Genomic DNA, 21,061 nt, shown 5'->3' on the forward strand with positions numbered 1-21,061 from the left:
AAAGTTATGAATACATCAGACCATAATAAGAATTGTCCATGAGGCTTGTAAGCAGATGTTGGGGGGGTGTGTGTGTGTGTGTCTGTGTGTGTATGTTTATGATAACAGTGCTTACATAATCTCAACAACGAGGGCCCTGGGGACTCATACTCGGCAATGGAACAGTTGGTTTAAATTAGGTTTCCATGTGAAATATGGTATCGCTATTTTTTTCCTCGCGTTGTGGGAAAGTATATGGAAAATGATTTGACTGATAGGAAATAAATCTGGATGAGTGATCAGGATTGTGACACAAACCAAGTGGTGGTCTCCACCTGCTCTGTGAAGCAGACCTCTCCAGGGGGAGGTGAGTTAACCATTTCCAGCCGCTGGACTAGTAAGTCAATGCATGGTATCAGAACAGCCTGAAAGAATGACGACTTTCCAGAGACCCTGATTTGCCATCAATTTCAACCAGAAAGGAGCTAAAGCCATGGAGACAATGTGGCCAGAGGCCTCAACAACTAATGAGTTGGGTGGCTTTGAGAAACTGTTTTTTTCATTTTCAGGACCTCATTTTTATTTGTGAGACGTGTTTGAATTTCTAACTCAGAGTCAGTAGGGTTATGATGCTAAGTGTTTGCTGATGGTTTCCCATTGTAGGATAGGGCTCATCAAAAGCCAGTCAGACTAAAGGAAGAATTAGATGGAATCACCAATGACTCAGTCTCCGTTAGCAAAATAATTTCTTGCTCTAGTGAGCCGGGTTTCACAAAGGTGACTTGTAACCAAGGAACCAAGTGAGAGGACAGGCATGGAGACTGTGAGCAAGGGGTTACTCGTAGCTGCGGGAGAGGGGTCAGCACTAGGAATCCCAGACAGTTCCTGGAATGATGTGGACCAGGGTCTGTCCCAAGGGTCTGATTCCAGACCTGTTCTCCTGATGCCACCCGAGGGCCCAGTGAAGTCCAGAACAGATGGAGGGCAGAGGCACATGCTGGGAGCCCACCAGGCTCAGGACTGGGCTTGGGGGTGGCAGGTAGCCCAGCATGTTTTACTTCAGTCTGTTTCAGAAGGGAAGAGGAAGATTATTAATTACTCCAGTGCCTCTGGCTCATACCAGAGAATAGACCTGTTTTATCACTAAAACTCCCTGTTGGTCTGATTTTCCTGTTTGTTTCTATGTAGGGATAGGAAAGAGGTGTGAGCAACCATTCATTTTGTTTTTTCATCTCTTTGCGCTTATTTTGGACTCTTCTCAGTATTTTCTCCTTTTATTCCTGCTCTGCCTTCACATGTGCAGCTCCAAACTGAGTGCTTAGGAGGACCTGCCCAGAGCCAAGTCCAAAAAAACTCACCTTTTGGCCGGGCACGGTGGCTCACACCATAATCCCAGCACTTTGGGAGACTGAGGTGGGTGGATATCTTGAGGTCAGGAGTTCGAGACCAGCCTGGCCAACATGATGAACCCCATCTCTACTAAAAATATAAAAACTAGCCAGGCGTGGTGGCGGGCCCTGTAATCCCAGTTACTCGAGGTTGCAGTGAGCCAAGATCATGCCATTGCACTCCAGCTTGGGCGACAGAGCAACACTCCGTCTAAAAAAAAAGAAAAAAAAAAAAAGAAAGAAACTGTCAACTTTCATCAGATGAAAGAGCACTGAGCTGGGAGTTCTACTTTTGATACCAATGAGAATTGTGACCTTGAAAAGTCACTTCTCCCATGAGCCGTGGATTCTCGATCTGGAAAAATGGGGTTGCACTGCCCTCTGTGGTTGCTGCCAGCACTCAATGCCATTAATTCTTATCATTTTATCCACTTATACGCAGTATGCTATTGACCTTGAGCTCCTATTTCCTGCAGTTGTCATGGGCACCATAAACTCTCTGTTCTGGCCTCTCTCACTTAGGCCAGAGAAAAGTGTCGCTGCTCAGGCTTCAGCGCTGATGCTGAACCAAGTGGAGCTAGTAGGGCCATGTGAGACCAAGACTTTGGTTCTGTTAACAATCAAGTTTATCAACCCACATGCTAGTCAGGATAAAGAAGGTAACTTAGGTGGACACCAGCATCCAAGCACAAAAGAAAAGGTGGCAGCAAAAAAATCTTAGATCAGAAGCAGATGATTTAGAGGCTGCATATCATAAGGGGAAGGTGTAGACATGGATCATTTAAAAATATTATCCTCCAGTCTGTGTAGCAGGAAAAACAAATCGCATTAGAAGAACTTTAAGCCCAGAACTGGAGAACATTAGAGTTTGTGTAAACACATCAGGCATTTGTGAGTGGTTGATAGTGCAACCTCTGGAGCAGATACCCTAAGTTCAAACCTAGGCTTTGCTACTGTCAGTATGGCTGAAGACCTTACATACATCCCTGAGGACAATAACAGTCCCTGACTCTTAGAATTGTTGTGAGAGATAAGTGAGGCAATATAGGTAAAGTGCTTAGAATGGTTCCTGGCACATAATAAGTGCTCTATAAATATTTGTTCTTATTATTTTGTCATTTGAGGAGCATAATAGATAAGGCATTTGTAAAAGATTGTTTAAAAATGTTTTTATTTTTCATTTGATATTATGTATTTTAATACTTAGTAAATGTCTTTAATTGATGGGTTAAGTACATTTCATTTTAATGTCCATCAGTCAAATATCTTTCAATCAAAATTATCCTTAGGCCTTATTTTCTTATAGTCTCAAGACATTTTTTCGATCAAAGGATTTTATGAATTGCCTTTTTCAGCCTTCTTGTTTTAAAGAAAATAAAGAGAGAGTTATAAGAGATTAAGGACCTATAGGTCTTTCATTTCCTAATACCAAATTGGTATTTTTAGAAAAACAAAGAATACTTTTGGAAAAAAAATGCCAAACTTCTAGGACATAATTCCTGTGAATGTCTCTGTGTGTTTTGTAGGTGAGCTCCTGGGTGACATGGCTGATCCTCACGGCAGGCTCCATGGAGGAGAAGCGAGAAGTCTTTTCATATTTGGTGCATGTGGCCAAATGCTGCTGGAACATGGGCAATTACAACGCTGTCATGGAGTTCTTGGCTGGCCTCAGGTATAGTCAGTGGGGAATACGGTTATCTTGGCACAGTTGCTTCTCATCACCTAAATGGCTCCGAGTTAATTGTCCATGGAGTCACCTTTTCCCAAGCCAGGTAATTGGAAATTGTTATCTTGGGAAATATATTATCTTCTTTCAGCACCACAGGCCCTGTCCCTCAAAGATGCTGCAGAATTCAGCCCCTGTGGGCCAGTCACAATCCTGCTTCACTGGGTCTGCTATGATTCTGTGTTCTTGGCCAAGCCAAGTGAAATTACTTGGTTGCATAACCCATCAACCCCACCATTGACTATTCCCCTTCCTGTCCTATAAACCCCACTGTTATCTGCCTCTTTTCAGGCCTGCCTTATGTAGTGTTCCAGGGCTGTATGCTATAGACCAACTGCCCTTAGTAATTACAGTGGCTAGCATTGACAACAGGCCTCCAATAATGCTAGCTCTCATTATTATCAAACACTTTATGTCAAGTATGGGCTATGCACATTCCCTATATTGTATCTTTTAATTCTCAAAACAGGTTTATCAGGTAGATACTATTATTATTCCCACATTATATGAAAGAGGAAGCTAAGGTTAAGAGAAATTAAGTCATTCACCCAAGGTCACCTGGCATTGCTGGGAATGCAGGCAACCTTGATTTTGGAGCCTATGGTCTTGACCACTATGATATCCTGCTCTTATGCCTTTTCCATCAAGCTAGTAACAAAATCACCATTCTGTTCCTCAAGTCGCCTGCTTTATCCCCTTTTAGCCTTAGTTACCTGGCAGAAAGTAACTATTCTTACTCCTATGTGAGGCAGCATGGTATGTGAGGAAGAAGAGCATGAGTTCTTAAGTCAGAATCACAGGGAATCAAATCCTAGTTCCCCCAAGGAATAGCTGTGTGATCTGGGCAAGGTACTTGACTTCATTGAGCCTCAGTTATTTTGTCTGCAAAATGGGGATAATACTAAAAAGCACCTACATGTTTAGGTAGAATTCAGTGAAATAAAGTATTTGACACATGTGCCTGGTGTATGGTAAGGCCTCATAAAGAGAAGCTATTGTTATTGTTATTGTTATTGCTTCCTGAGATTCACCATCCTCATGAGGGTTCTCACTACAAATGAATTTTACTTCATAACATTACTGAGATTTTTCTTTGATTCTCCAGGTCCCTATGTAGGGATTCTGGGTTGGGGGAGGAGATGACAGCTCCCAGAGTTCTAATTTTTTTTTTTTTTTGTCCTTTTCAACTTTCTTAACTAAGAGTAAACCCAAATGATCATGTCCTTGACATTTAAAATAGTCATACAAATGCATAAGGCATGGCTCAAAAGAAGGAAAAAGTGGGAGAGAAAAAAAAAAAAAAGCCTTGGAGAATAGAAGGCTATATCCGGATGATTTCGATTCTCTTTGTGATCAATTTTCTATAAAGAAAACATGTAGCCTGGGCATGGTGGCTCACGCCTGTAATCCCAGCACTTTGGGAGGCCAAGGTGGGTAGATCACCTGAGGTCAGGAGTTCAAGACCAACCTGGCCAACATGGTAAAACACCATCTCTACTAAAAATACAAAAATTAGCTGGGCGTGGTAGCAGGCGCCTATAATCCCCGCTGCTCAGGAGGCTGAGGCAGGAGAATCACCTGAACCCAGAAGGCAGAGGTCGCAGTGAGCGGAGATCGTGCCATTGCACTCCAGTCTGGGCAATAAGAGGGAAACTCCATCTCAGAAAACAAAAAAGAAAGAAAGAAAAAAGAAAATGTGTATTACATTTCTTTTAAGAAAATAATTATCATATTTTGATAAAGTTATTTTATTTTAATGATGCTTATCATTCTGTGTCTGGCAAGTTGGTGCTGGCTGTTGGCCAGGGACCTCGCTTCCTGACCCCACAACATGACTGTCATTACAGCACGGTGACTGGCTCCTTCCGAAGTGAACGATCCAAGAGAGGGAGGCAGAGGCTGCGATGCCTTTTATATGCGAGCCTCAGGAATCACACACAGTCACTCCTGCCATATTGTACTGATCACATAGGACCAGCATGGATTCCTTGTGGGTGGGGACTGCACAAAGCCACAAAATCAGGAGGTGTGGACCATGGGAGGCCATCTTGGAGGCTGGCTACCACATACCATGTTCTAGATTCTCTTATTACAAGAATGGCCTCAGAATGACCTATGGAGGCCTAGAGTGAATGGGACTGTAAGATTCAGCTGAGTTTAAATCCAAAATTCAAGAAGACCGTAAAGTCTGGTGATTTCCCTAAATGAGGAATAATCTCGAACCAGGACAGACCTCAACACTGATCCCAATGCATTTTGGCTCATACCCCGGATCCACTGCTGCCTAGTTTCATGCTCCTGTGTTTGGCTTAAAACTAAACTGATCTTTACAGATAAATAGGTGAAAGTACCAGGTATAATAGGTTTTTTGTTGACAGCTATTCTGTACACAGGAGATAAGTGGCCAGATACTGTTACGTTGCAATGATTATGAAGGCAGAGCTTATGTGTGCATTTTTAGGCTTGAAAGTGTTTAGGTTCCAAGCGATTAACTATTATCAACATAATAGAGATTTTTTAATTTTATTTTATTTTATTTTATTTTATTTTTTGAGACAGTTTTGCTCTTGTTGCCCAGGCTGGACTGCAATGGCATGATCTCGGCTCACTGCAACCTCTGCCTCCCAGGTTCAAGCAATTCTCCTGCCTCAGCCTCCCAAGTAGCTGGGATTACAGGCATGCACCACCACGCCTGGCTAATTTTGTTTTTTGTTTTTTGTTTTTTGTTTTTTTTTTTTAGTAGAGATGGGGTTTCTCCCTATTGGTCAGGCTGCTCTCGAACTCCCAACCTCAAGTGATCCGCCCACCTCGGCCACCCAAAGTGCTGGGATTACAGGTGTGAGCCACCATGCCTGGCTGATTTTTTTTTTATTAAGAAATTAAATGGGAAGATAAAGCATACTTGTTGTTAAGTGACTTTGGTTTTTTATAGACGTTGTACATTTTGCCTCCTCTAAATTCTTAGCTCTTTTAAGCCACTAGTAAGAAGTACAAAGATTTACAATCAAGAATATTTACTTAGTTATTGTGTCAGTTTAAAATAACCCAAATGAACAACATAGGAAAATAGCTAAAGGAAACAATATGTTGCATCCAGATAATGGAATATTAAATAGCCATCAAAAATGATGTTTGTAAAAAAACATTTTTTTTTGAAACAGAGTCTCACTCTGTTGCCCAGGCTGGAGTGCAATGGTGCAATCTTGGCTCACTACAACCTCCACCTCCCAGGTTTGAGCAATTCCTCTGCCTCACCCTCCCAAGTAGCTGGGATTACAGGCACCTGCCACCACATCCTGCTAATTTTTTTGTATTTTTACTAGAGACGGAATTTCAACATGTTGGCCAGACTGATCTTGAACTCCTGACCTCAAGTGATCCACATGCCTCAGCCTCCCAAAGTGCTAGGATTACAGGCATGAGGTAAAAAAATAAATTTTTAAGAGATAAGATCTTACTGTATCACCCAGGCTGGAGTGCAGGGGCAGGATCATAGCTCACTGTAACCTCTTACCCTGGGCTTAAGCAATCTTCCCACTTTGGCTTCCAAGTAGCTAGGTCTACAAGGAGTGTACAAGCACAATAGCTATTTTTTTTAATTTTTTAAGAAATGGAGTCTTTTTGCATTTCCTAGGCTGGTCTGGAGCTCCTGGCTTCAAGTGATCTCCCCTGCTTCAGCCTCCCAAAGTGCTGAGATTATAGGCATGAGCCACTGCACCTGGCCTGAAAAGTTTTTATATCATTGGAAAGCAGGTGACACATAATACATGAATCTATCTGGGAACAAAGCTCTCTATCCCTAATAACCTCAGCAATATTTATATACCCATATAGATAAGAATAAGATAAATACTGGAAGGAATGTCTGTGTATGGTAGAATTGTAAGTGGGTTTGCTATATTTTTGATATTTTCTAGATTTTCTACAATGAGTATCTAGAATCTTTATAATCATAAAGATGAATAAAAGTTTTTAAAATAGTGTCAATTCTCAATTCAACAATGAAGAATTGATCTTTGCTGAAGTTTGCCCTTTGCCCCCAAGTGAACCATAACTACTCCATTACTCACACAATAAGAAACCAGTGAGAACCATGTCTCATTCATTCACTTCATTTGTTTTTACCCCCACTTCATTCCCCAAAAAAGAATTCTCACTCTCTTATAAGAATCCAGTTATAGGAGAAGCTGGATTTAGTAGGATGAAATCATAATATGCTTTTACTTTTCTGATCTGATTGCCTTTCAAAGCTTCCAACCGGCTCTCCCTCCCACAACCCTGGATGATGCTACATTGAGAGATCCTGTAGCTTTTCCAGTCACTTTCCCAATTAACACACAATCTCATTCCCCTGTGCTCTTGAACATGAATGAGTCTTGCAAACTTAAGGCTGTTTAAAAAAAAAAAAACAAAAAAAAAACAAAAAAAAAAAAAAACAAGTTGTTTAAGACAGGGATCCCCAGCCTTTTTAGCACCAGAGACCAGTTTCATGAAAGACAATTTTTCCGCAGACTGGGGATGTAAGGGTAGGGGGAAATGGTTTCTGGATGAAACCGTTCCCCCTCAGATCATCAGGCATTAGATTCTCATGAGGAGCATGCAGCCTAGATCCCTTACATGCACAGTTCACAGTAGGGTTTACACTCCTATGAGAATCTAATGCCGCTGCTGACCTGATAGCAGGCAGAGCTCAAGCTGTAATGCTTGCTCACCCGCTGCTCATCTCCTGCTGTGTGGCCCAGTTCCTAACAGGCCATGAACCAGTACTGGTCTGCGGCCCAGGGCCTGGGGACCCCTGGTCTAAGAGTATCTACTATGTGATACTATTTACATAAAGTTTAAAAATACACAATTCTGTAACTTGCTTGGTGATAGATGCATATGTTGAAAAAGTACGAAGAATTTTAAGGAAAGGAGAACCCCAAAGTCCCAGTGGTGGTCCTGTCTGGTGAGGGAAGAATAGAGTATGTGCTCTTGGAGGAATACACTAGGGCCTCAACCACATTGTTGATGTTTGATTTTTTAAACTGGGAGATTGGCACGTGGGTGTTTGTCATGTTGTACTTCTTTATGTCTTTGGATGTCTTCTATATTACACAGTGATTTTGTAATCCAGTTAATCTAAATCAAAATTTTAATATCTCATTCAATATATATCTTCTTCCTTTCTCTGTGTTTCACAACACAACCAGTCTCAGAGACTTGTAGTAGTGGGGAAGATATAATTTGTCTTTTTTTCTTACTTTTCCCTGCAACTGGATGTCTGCAGAAAAAAAGTGGACAGGAGAGGAGAGGGGAGAGGATGGGGATAGAGGGAGCACAGAGTCTTACTTGATGGGGCAGTTGTGCTGGCCTTGGTGCCCTCACAGAGACCAATGGGGGGTGCTTTTAGGTTTTCTTACTAGTTACTCTCTCTAATTTTTTCCACCTCCCCACTGCAGCATTACCTAGCAAAATGCAGTGTACCCTCTGGTCAACCTCTTATTCCTCACCGCCCCCCCAGGTCCTGTCCTCACAGGCCCTTTCTGCTAGGGTCTCACCTTTTGGCAGGCAGACCCTTCAAGACAGCTCCAGCCCCACCTCTTTGCACGGTATCCCCTCCTGACTCACAGGAAATAGCACATTGCCCTCCCAACTCTGCAAGCACAGGACATGTCTACTGGAATCTTTTCTCTCCCTTTGCCATCAGGCAGCTCCAGCTAGCCTCAAATCTTTAGGCAAGAGTCATGCACCAGTTCTTGTGATCCACAGACTGCCCAGGACACAGGTCGGTGTCCCCATGGAATTCACTTGGGGTGACCTTGTCCTCTTACAGAAGGGTGAGCCCTCCCACAATTGTCCCCAGAGAAATATTCCCAAGCTATCTGCTCAGATCCACTTTCTCTGCATGGGCCAAAGGAGAGTGGGAGACCACTCTGGGCAAAGCAGTTCAGGTAACACCTTGTTAGGGGGCCTCTCTTTAGAAGATGTGGTGCACTGTCACCTGTGGGTCTCAGCAGGAGTTTCAGAATAGGGAAAGTCCCACTTAACATCCTGTTATGCAAATAATACTTTACAACAAGGTCCCCAAAAATGGGCTGGTGGCTTCATGTCAAAACTTGATTCAGTAAAAATCACTTCTACGGAAGAGGTGAAAACAATAGGCTTCATATTGATCACTAAGGACTGGATTAATCCAAGAGTAATATTTAAAAGATCAAGAGGACCAGATGGGCCAGGTTTCCCCAGGCAGTCCTCCTCCACCAATATCTGTACAAACCATATTACCCTCTACTTTCCCTCTTTGGCCATAGCTGCCAGAAAAACGCAAACCTACATTCAGTGCCCAGCTTCCATAACTAACATGTCCCATATCCCTATTTGTGTTTGTATCTGTCCTATTTAATTTTTAGTTTCAATTTACAAAAGTATTATTCATATTATCTGGGGAAGTAGGTGGGGATAGGAACCCTACATAAATATTAACAAGTAAAGAACACTTGGCGGGCCATGGTGGCCTGTAATCCCAGCACTTTGAGAAGCTGAGGCACTTGGGTAGCCTGAGGTCAGGAGTTCGAGACCAGCCTGGCCAACATGGTAACACCCCATCTCTACTAAAAATACAAAAATTAGCCAGGCATGGTGGTACATGCCTGTAATCCCAGCTACTAGGGAGGCAGAGGCAGGAGAATTGCTTGAACCCCAGGAGGCAGAGGTTGCAGTGAGCCGAGATCGCGCCACTACACTCCAGCCTGGGCCGACACAGTGAGACTCCACCAAAAAAAAAAAAAAAAAAAAAAAAACTTGGTAAAGAGAATGAATTTGTATGGAATTTAGGCTCCTTGCTGTAAACTATATTATTTCTTCTTGAGTCTAAAAAACGTCATTTACTCGCAATAGGTCAAGAAAAGTTTTAAAAATGTGGCAGTTTATGGACCAGTCTGATATTGAGACCATGAGGAGCCTGAAGGATGCTATGGCCCAGCATGAGTCCTCTTGTGAGTACAGAAAGGTGGTGACACGTGCCCTGCACATCCCTGGCTGTAAGGTGGTTCCGTTCTGTGGAGTGTTTCTGAAGGAGCTCTGTGAAGTGCTTGACGGCGCCTCTGGCCTCATGAAGATATGCCCGCGGTACAATTCCCAAGAAGAAACTTTAGAGGTAAGGCCTTTCACAATCATCCTGGCCTGAAGAGCCACCGTTGCTGGCTGTCTCATCAGGCCCTGTCTGTACTCACCAAAGAAATGATCACTGATTGAACACAAGGTTAATAATTGTTATATTGTTTCTGGGTAGCACATAGATCCTCGGAAGTTCTGTGGAAAAGAATGTGTGGAACTAGCACTGTATAGGACATAGTATTGTGAAATTCGTTTTAATGTATTAGGTTTAATGTGTAAGTACAAGTCAAAAAGGGTGTTGTTTTCTGGTGGTTTTTAAAGATTGACAGGTTTTTCTTATTGGGTGGGAATGTCTGGATGCAGGAGATAAAGAAAGTCAAACGAGAGTATTAAGTTTTCCACATCAGTGGAAGAAAAAACTGCTTTCTTTTCATCCTTTGTGGGAAGATGCTGGGGAGCCTGAAGATGCATGTAGGGACAAGTTCCAGGCTCCTGATCTCCAGAGCCTCATTCCTCCCAGGTTCATTGCCTCCTGTTCCTGATTCCCAGAGCAGAAGGGATAGTGTGAGCTTTGACCCAAGGCATTGGGCATTGGAGAGACGGGGAATTGAGAAACTGGAGGGAAAAGATAAGGAAACCTCTCTCTAAGGTATTTAAAATGAAAGAAGTGACTAAAATGGAAAGAAGTTTATGGAGATTTTGAGAAGTCCCTTACCTGGGACCAAACCCAAATCTAGGATTATTCCTGCCACGATAACAGAACCTACTACTGACGTTTCTCACACACACACACACACAGTCATGTACACGCCTTCTCCATGGAGTGGGAAGACTCTCTTCAACCTTCAGCCTCTTCTGTGTCACCTGGGAGCAAAGGCATCACCTGATATCAGGAAGACTTAAGAACCCCTGACAGGTACAGGCAACACCACCACATCTCTCTGGGTTATGAGCTAGGATAAAAGGGCAAGAAATGGAGGAGAACGCTTAAAGGAAGCCTCCCAGGCCACATCCCTCCAGCTTCCTCACGTCTTAAGAAGAGGGAACTCCACATCTCTTATCCCAGACATAGCTCTCACCTCTGATGGGAGAAGCTTCCTGATCAACTGTACAAGCAATAAGAGCTTAAAGAGCTTAAAAACTAGGAAGAAGCCGCTGTGTTATTATACAACATGTGAGAAATAAAGCAAAACATCACCTCTTCTCAGTGTTTTGCTTGGGCCCAGTCATTTTATCTGGTTCTGTAGAATAGCATACTTTACTCATGGTTTTTCTCAATTCTCACTATAAGGATAAAATAACCATGCCCTTCCTCTGCAAATTGGCTAACCTTCTCCTTAGGGAGCCCTGAAATAATATTGTTTTTTGTGTTTTAAATTTGAAGTGGAGTGTCGATTCCTAGAGGGATTAAAGTTGTCTCAATGGAAACAAGGGTGAATTTTGATATTTCATGTGGTGAAACGAAAAAATGTTTTTCCTGGAGGCTCTTGTTTTCTTTCCCATAAAATAGGCACAAATGCCATTATTTATTACGTTATGATTTCTTTTCCCTAGCCAAGTAGGTTATCCAGGCACATTAAGTTGCAATAGCAAATTCTCGATATATTTTTCTGTAGTTTGTAGCAGATTACAGTGGACAAGATAATTTCTTACAACGAGTGGGACAAAATGGCTTAAAGAATTCGGAGAAGGAGTCCACTGTCAACAGCATCTTTCAGGTCATCCGGAGCTGCAGTCGAAGTCTGGAGACAGACGAGGAGGACAGCCCCAGTGAAGGGAACAGCTCCAGGAAAAGTTCCTTGAAGGATAAAAGCCGATGGCAGTAAGTTTTACACGTTAAAAGTGAGGAATGCTCATGTCTTCTTTTTTCCTGTTGATGAGTTCTTTCCTACTTCAGCTTAGTTTCAGATGGACACCTCATCAAAACCTGCCACTTTTATCATTAAGCCACACTTCTTTATCTTCAAACTTTACCAATTCCAAATTCAAATTTACTTCTCTCATTTTGCTGCTTTGTTCTAAAATTACTGCTCATAATTTAACTTCTTACCATCTATTACCCCTTTAAAAAGAAAAAAAAAAAAAACAAGCAAACAAACCTAGAGCTATCCTGCCATTTCTAAGAATTCAACACATTAAATTTCAGGAGGAGAGCTGTGATCTTTTATTTCCTAGTTTTTGTAACAGTGGTTTTTTTAATTCTTGGGTGGGGTACTGGTGTGGGTATTAAGATATTTTTAAATCAAATCTACTGACTTAGTTAGGTCTGGGTGATATCTAGAAATCAGTATTTTTACCTCTCCCAACCTCTGGGTGATTCTAAGTCGAGGGTTAATGATCTCACTTTGAGAAACGCTGCTCTGTAAGTTGTGTTAAAATTAACCCTACACACACAAAGCATCTGCAGGTTTTTTAATTGTTCAGTAATTCCAGTTGTTCAGAGATTGTTTCAAAGATTTTTCACTTAACAGGTTGTTAACATTAGTGGCAATCTATGTATAGAGAGAAGACCTCTACAAATAAGCACATCTGCACAGAAAGCCTCTCAGAGCCGTTTAAGTTCTTAATCTCTCTCTCTCTCTCTCTCTCTCTCTCAGCATCTATGTATATATCTATTTCTTCCAACAAAAGATTTTGTAGATGCTTTTAAGAATAAATATGAATAATTGAGGGTATTAAAGAAAAATAAGAATAGGAGAAAATAAAACATACAAAAATGTATGTTATGTAGTCTATAGAGTGACTACATTTTGTTCTGAGATTCCTAGCAGTCACAGGAAAGAGGAAATCACAATTCTTTATAAGTTTCACAATATTTGTAAGAAAAATTAAACAGATGTTTAGGAGAAAAATGCCTTTTCCTCGTACTGTATCTGGCTGAAATTCCTTCCTTAAATCCTATCAGATAGAAATAGATAAAATAATGAATTTCATATGCCTTTTTTTTACAATAACCTTCATCTGGGGCTGTGTGTGTGTTTGTGCGTGTGTGTATGTCATTTGACCTTTCTAAAATACCTTCAGGACTGCCACTTTTACTGAGTGTCAGACCCCTAGACTATCCTTTCCTTTCCCTTGGAGTTCCTTCAAGTGGTAACTTTCTTGCATCATTTTCACCTGTTATGAAATTGTTGTCTCTAATCTTCTCCACAGTCTCTTGTCTTCTTCCTAATCATTTTATCTTCTACATCCTAAGAACATTTCTCTTCCACTGCCCATTTTCCAAACCCTGCTGTGAGCACTCTTAGAAGGGGAGAAAAACACAAAAATGCAAATATTTCTTTTATAAGACCTGTGAAGTCATATTGAAATCCTCACTTTGAAACTTGTGTACTTAAGTGCCAGTGATAGCTTCCTTACCTCAAGTGACTGCTACTCTGAAAGGAACCTCAACACACAAGATAGGTGGTAGGACTGTTTAATGGAATTCACCAAAACCAGATCAGCAAGCACTATTTCTGTGGCCACTTGCCGGGACTTGGGAATCCATTCCTGATTGAGAGCCCCATGTTAAAATGTCCAGTGCAGGGTTATGTCTGCCAAAGACGTGCAGATTGAAAAGCCCATAGGAGCTATGCTTTGTTGATCTGACTGAAACAGAGACTCTACAAACAGCAACCTCTAGCCCCTGTTCACTTGGCAACCATCAGCCCTGAGAAAACTACAGCAAAGAAAGAAGGGACAATCTCATGGTCCTTTGGTTTACCCCACCTACAGGGTGCTCTTATAATTCTTCGCAAACCTCACAGCTACTCCTGCCAGAAAACCACCAGAAACACTCATAGAAATCTCAAAAACTGATTATAAAAAGTTTAAGATTTCTTTTTGCTGGGCCCAGTGGCTTAGGCCTGTAATCCCAGCCCTTTGGGAGGCCAAGGCAGGTAGATCACTTGAGTCCAGGAATTCAGGAGCAGCCTGGGCAACATGGTGAAACCCTCTCTCTACAACAACAACAAAAAACACACTTCAAGGTCTCGGCAGGGAGGGAATTGAGCTGAAAAAGTCTTGAAATGTCAATGGGGTCTTCAAGCAGGCTTGTCTGACTTCTTTACAGATGAAGAAGTTGTGCCTAGCGAGCTGAAGTCACTTGCCTGACTAATAAACAGTAGAGCTGGGTCATGAGCCTGACCATTTGTTCAGTCACAGGGGAGGATCCTTTGTCCTGCAATGTTTAAGGCATTTCTTTTTATTGTAGAGGGGCTAACCTCAGCCTCTTTTTATGTTTAACTCCTGAAGATTAGGAACATCTGAATTCTGAAAGCATTCCAATTACATTTCATATGAATTATAATGCTCATTAATAATTACTTTTTTGTTTATGAGCCTAAAGAATAAATAAGCTATGCTTTTGTATGTTTAAAAACATACAAAGGCATGGAGACCTAAGAGTAGTATGCGGCACCATTGTTGGGAAATAGAAATGAGGAGTATGAAGGTGTGTAGAGAAGAGTATAGAGTCATATAGGAGCTGCAAGTTCTTATTGTCGTCATTTTCAATATTGTTGACCCTCTTTGGCATGCTGCACCTTAAGAAGGATTTGTACATTTGGAGAAATGAGATATCAGTAGATGATAACAGAAACCTACAATGGAGGCTGCTTGAGCTGATTAAGAACTCAAACCTTCCAGTCACATTGCCTGGGACTGAATTTTGACACCACCTCTTACTATTTCTGTCACCTAGGTAGGTAGCTGAATCTTACTAAGCCCCAGTTTTGTCATCTGTAAACTGGAAATGACAATACTACTTGATAGGGTTTTTGTGAGGATTATGTGAGAGATGCATATAAATTAAGCAAAATGCATGGCACACTCTAAGTGCCAATGTAAATGGTGGCTATCATGATTAATGTGTGCATCACATCCTTAAAATGCCAAGCTGAAGTTCTGAGGGTGATATGGTTTGGCTGTGCCTCCAGCCAAAATCTCATCTTGAATTGTAATCCCTATAATCCCCACGTGTCAAGGGAGAGACCAGGTGGAGGTAATTGAATCATGGGGGCGGTTTCTCCCATGTGTTCTCAGGATAGTGAGTTCTCAGGAGATCTGATGGTTTTATAAGTGTGTGGTTGTTCCTCCTGCATTCATTCTCCTTCCTGCCACCTTGTGAAGAAGGTGCCTTGCTTTCCCCTCACCGTCCACCATGATTGTAAGTTTCCTGAGGCCTCCACAGCCATGCTGAACTGTGAGTTAATTAGACCTCTTTCCTTCATAAATTACCCAGTCTCGGGCAGTTCTTTATAACAGTGTGAAAATGGACTAATACAGGGGGCTCCAGCACTTAGGTGTGGACACCCTTGGTAGCAGTCAGCATTTCAGAAGAACTCTCAGTCATCTTCCTCTCCCTTACTGCAAAGAGGTATTTTCTGTGTCCTTCTATCGCAATAGCCTCATTAGAGACACGCCTGGATGATAATCCAACCCCACAGGGATAGGAAAAAAAGAAAGCTAAGCAGAATATCTGAGAAAAGATAATAGTTACCAGGATTAACCACACACACACAAGTATGCATGTGGATGTCCCAAATCATAAAATGATAGGAAATCAGTTATTCTCCACAGGGAAAGATGCAGGCAGGCCTCAGCCTTACCAACGCCCAACTCACAACATCCTTTATCTGTACCAGCTGCCTCAGCCCAGCCCAGACTTTCATACAGTCTCACTCCCCGGCTTTGCTGGGGATACCTGGGATTCTGTATTTCTCTTTCTACTTCTCTGGCCAACACCTCAGACCCATCTTGCGTCTGTGATTTGTAACAAAGGCCATTTTCCCACTATCTGCACAACTTTCACCTTAGGCTTGTTTCTCACTTAAATCCCAACTTGAAACTTGGACACTATTTTTACAGAGAATCTCCATTTGTATGGATGGCTTTGTTCTATAATACTAACTTAGTAAACTCAAGCCAGACAACAATATTAGCAATATTTAAGATGCTAATGTTTATTGAGAGCCTATGTTTAAGCAAACACTGCCCTAAATGCTTTCCACATATTAAATTATTTAATCTTCATGACAGTTCCATTTTACTCTCATAGGTAGCAGGGCCAGGATTTCAATTCAGGCAGGCTGGTTCCAAAACCCACAAACTACTTAGATATAATAAGAGAATGCTTATAGTCAAGGAAGGTGCTAGGTTAATTAAAAGCAAGAATTTTCCAGAAGAGAGCATTAAAAACACTAGATTTTATTAGAGAGAACAACTGTAGCAAGATCCTTTGGAAAGGACATAGGTTTACTTCTATCTTAAAAAATTAAATTAGGCTTGTTTATCCCGTGGTGATTCATGTTCAAGGAATTATGTTAAATTTGCAGGAGGCAAATGAACCCTTACAAAGAAAATATTTAACCAGGTTAACAAATACCTGTCGATCACCCAGTGTAAAATTTTCATCAGGGAAATTAGACAAGTGTTTGTCTATGGTTTCTAACTGAAGGATACCATGGAAGCTTTTTGGGAGTAGGATAAAAACCTTTCTTCTATTTTTACTCCTTGTTCCTCTCCTTAAGTCATACAACCTGAGTTTGATAAGGTATTTTCTTTGCTGGTAAACCACATCTTTGATCTTCAGTTAACATTATTTAATTCCTCAATAAGTCTTAACATTCCACCTTATCCCTTCTTGTAAACTCACAGGAAATTATCTTCTAAGAGAATCAGACACAAAATTGCATAACATTCACTATATCATCTAAGAGACAAAAGCTACTAGTTTCCTGCTTGAAATGAACTTATTTCATTACAAACAATTGTCAATTTTATTTTGAGCATTAGTCCCTGGAAGATTGCTTTTTAATGGAATTATTACCATCTGGCATTAGTTCTTTTTTGCATTTTAAAATAAAAACTGACTCCAAGAAAGACAGCGTCCCCTCTCTCCCAGCTTACATCATCTCTGAGCAGCAGAAACAGGCTCCAGAAAAGCCTTATAATTTTTCTTTCCAGACACTATTTTTTTATAATGCTTGTAATAGTTCACTGGAACATGCTTGACTTAACTCAGAACTTAAATTACATGGAATATGGAAAACACCATTTATCTTGTTAGATTAAAATCAGAAGTTCTATGTCCAAATTTACATGTTGTATTTTAAAGGGTACTAACACTCACCAGTTGAATCCTTTTTGCTCTTAAAACAAGAAGAAGAAGTAGGACATGGAGAATGTGGAAATGGTCCCAGAAGAAAGCCCCTTGGCCAGGCGTGGTGGCTCACCCCTACAATCCCAGCACTTTGGGAGGCTGAGGCAGGTGGATCACAAGGTCAGGAGTTCAAGACCAGCCTGGCCAAGACGGTGAAACCCCGTCTCTACTAAAAATACAAAATTTGGCTGGGTGTGGTTGTGGGTACCTGTAATCCCAGCTACTTGGGAGGCTGAGGCAGGAGAATCACTTGAACCCAGGAGGCGGAGGTTGCAGTGAGCTGAGATTATGCCACTGCACTCCAGCCTGGGCAACAGAGCAAGACTCCTTCTCCAAAAAGAAAAAAAAGAAAGCCCCTCTAGAGGAACAGCTGGGCTGAGATAGCCTAGAGAAGAGGAAGTGAGAAAGGAAAAGTGCAACGAATTGGTCTTCCTATACTTAATGAGTATACTTTACCAAGACAGGTGCTGTGCTAAGTGCTTTCCAACTGTTATTTTATTTGATCTTCACCATTATTCTATGAGATGAGCATTGTCTTTTTGCCATCTAATAGTGAGGCTCAGAGAGGTTGAGTGTTTTGATGAGGTCACACAGCAAACAGGTGGTGATGTTTAATATTAAACCCAGGATGACTGGAGCAGGCATATATGAAGCCATTGTGTACAAGGACGTAAGTATTGGTTTTCCAGTGTTACCAAGAGCAATTTCAGAGGGATGGAGCTAAATAAGACACAAATGATTTTTTTCTTATTTCACTTTTTATGAAGTGAATGAAGTAATATTAATTCATAATATGAAGTAACATTAGGAAAAGAGTATAAAATATCATGTAACCCCAGATCTTGGTGGTGGTGCTGGTGGTGGTGGTGGTTGTTTTGACAGAGTCTTGTTCTGTTGCCCAGGCTGGAATGCAGTGGCACAATGCCAGCTCACTGCTCACTACAAGCTCAGCCTCCTGGGTTCAAGTAATTCTTGTGCCTCAGCCTCCCAAGTAGCTGGGACTACAGGTGCCTGCCACCACGCCCAGCTAATTTTTGTATTTTTATTAGAGGTGGTGTTTCACCACGTTGGCCAGGCTGGTCTTGAACTCCTGGCCTCAAGAGGGTCACCTGTTTTGGCCTCCCAAAGTGCTGGGATTACAGGTGTGAGTCACTGTACCCAGCCCAGATCTTGGTTTCTAATACCATTCTTCAATAAAGTGAGGCAAGGTTTCTCCTAGAGTGGTTGATTCTAGGACTGGGGCAGAAAATATACAAGATGAGCCTGGAGAATCTTGTTGTAGTAAGGAAGTGCTCAAAAGAAACACACAGTGATGAGAGCTGTGAAAGGAATGCAAGAGCCAACAGGAAGAGCTTCCAATGGCCACAACAATGAAATAAATAAAGTAGTATCACATTATAAATCACTCAAAGTTTTAATATTCATGAGGTCATACCGATATAAGTAAATGATATGTGTAAATGATCAATAAACTAACAAATGGGGAGAAGAGATCCATCTTCTGTGCAAAAGAATTTCCAATAACTTAGGTAGATTCTTCACCCTCAAGGAAGTGCAACATAACTCCCCACGCCTTAAGAGTGAGCTGGGCATGGTGACTTTTTTCCAAAGAGTAGAGTATGGAAATGAGTTAATAATAATAGTAGTAACTGTACAGTGGCACATGACACACAGGTCCTCAGCCAGGTGATCAGTGTCAGTATCACCAGGGAGAAGTCATGTTGGTAGTGGGTGCCCTCAACATGATGTGATAAGAATGACACTTTACCTCTATGGTCTTCCTTCCCCAAATCCATAACCTGCATCTACTTATGGGAAAAATATCAACCAAGTCCTAATTGAGGGACCTTCCACAAAATACCTGAGCAGTACTCCTCCAAACTGTCAAGAGCACCTAAAACAAGGAGAGACTGTCATCGCCTAAGGAGACCTGACAAGTAAATGTAATGGGAGATCCTGGAAGAGAAAAGGGACACTAGGTAAAAACTAAGAAAATCTGAATAAAATGTGGACCTTAATTAGTAATAAAGTGTTAGGATTTGTTCATGAATTATGACACATATCCCAGACTAATATAAGATATTAATAGGGAAATTTTTGTGTGAGGTATACTTCTTTGGAATTTTCTATAAATCTAAAACTATCCTAAAATTAAAAGTTTATTGAAACAGTGTATTTGAATAATTATCAAGTGACTGAGTATAACTAGCACCCAGGGTTAGAACATTGCCAGCACCCCTAAACTACTTATTTCCCTTCCTAATTATTACCAGCTTCCCCCTAGAGAAAAAACTATTATAAGTTTTACAATAACATCTTGTTTTTCTTTGTAGTTTTTCTACTAATATGCATTCCTAAATAGTATAGTATAGTTTTACCTGGTTTTGTAATTGACATTTACATAAATGTATGTATTTATGTATCACAAATACATATCATATACATTCTTGTGTGTCTTGCTTACAATTTGTGTTATTCCATGTAGTTAGCTATTGCTTATTCATTTTCATTGCTGTACAGAATGACATTGCATGAATACACCAAAATCTATGCATACATTTTATTGTTGGTGGACTTTTGGTTATTTCTTATATGGGGCTCTGAAATGGATTTTCTCACCATCAGATTTGTGAGACACTAAAATTCAACATTTCCGGTAGACTTTTTTTTAAAAGAATATCCACGTGTGGGGCAAGGAGGTAGAACCTGCTGTTTGAAAGCAAGAATGGTAATCTTGTTCAGGGACAACAATCTAAACTGAGGAGTGTCAACAAGCCCCATGATACTGTCGTTGCCTCATCAAGAGGCAGTAGGTGGCCCAAGTGTCTTCTGAGCATGAGAGCCTTCCTTCCCAGAGACACATGGACCAGCCTATGTACCAGCTCCTTCACAATTTTACTCACCACTTTGCTAGTGATGTCTGTGGACCAAACAGCAGAAACCTTGATCTTACTAACAACTTCCTATGCTTTGAAAAGAATGAGACTCTTGGGCAGGTTCCTGCCAAGGTGGCCAGGTAAAAAAGAAGCAATCCCTTGCCTTCACTGCTCCTTGATTCTCTTGGCTCAAATAATCCAGGTTCCTGACTCAGTGGAAGGAACGTGCTAAATTTTCTATGCAGACTAGCCTTTTCTGTGTACACCTACGCACACGCACACAGAGAGTAGAAATCTAACGTTGAGTCCAAGAGAACTGTTTTACTTATCTGGCCACCGTGATCATATTTCCCAAGGAATGTCCTTTTTAAATTTCATTTATTTTTATTTTTTGAGACAGGGTCTTGCTCTATTGCCCAGGCTGGAATGCAACGGTGCCATCACAGCTCACTACAGACTCCACCTCCCAGGCTCCAGTAATCCTCCCACCACAGCCTCTTGAGTAGCTGGGACTACAGGCATGCCACCATACTCAGCCAATGTTTGTATTTTTTGTAGAGCTGTGATCTCACCACGTTACCCAGCCTGGTCTCAAACTTCTGGGCTCAAGCAATCTGCCTACTTTCTTTCAAAGGAGTATCTTTGAACTAATTGTATTTTATTTTTAACAGAGGTACTTCTCGGCCAGCCGGTTAAGTCTTGTTTTTACCTATTTTAGCCCCAGTATATTCAGATCATGACTTTTGTTTATGATTTAATCGAAGGCAAACAAGCCTAACAATGAAAATCCCAGGCTATGAAGTTAGACCAAAACCTTACCTTGGCCTGGTCTCTTCTGAGATGGGCTACC

At 41.3% G+C, this 21,061-nt stretch overlaps 1 protein-coding gene across 2 annotated transcripts in view; it reads left to right on the plus strand.

Moving 5' to 3' along the window:
* Positions 1-21,061, plus strand: part of PLCE1 (phospholipase C epsilon 1) — a 346,476-nt gene that overhangs the window by 242,218 nt on the left and 83,197 nt on the right. For both annotated transcript variants that reach the window (XM_007963605.3, XM_007963609.3), the window contains 3 exons: positions 2,894-3,039; positions 9,973-10,231; positions 11,808-12,013. In XM_007963605.3, the coding sequence (XP_007961796.3) occupies positions 2,894-3,039; positions 9,973-10,231; positions 11,808-12,013 (611 nt within the window). The remainder of the gene's footprint in view (positions 1-2,893; positions 3,040-9,972; positions 10,232-11,807; positions 12,014-21,061) is intronic.

The sequence above is a fragment of the Chlorocebus sabaeus genome, chromosome 9, assembly GCF_047675955.1.
Source record: "Chlorocebus sabaeus isolate Y175 chromosome 9, mChlSab1.0.hap1, whole genome shotgun sequence".
Classification (NCBI taxonomy): Eukaryota; Metazoa; Chordata; class Mammalia; order Primates; family Cercopithecidae; genus Chlorocebus; species Chlorocebus sabaeus.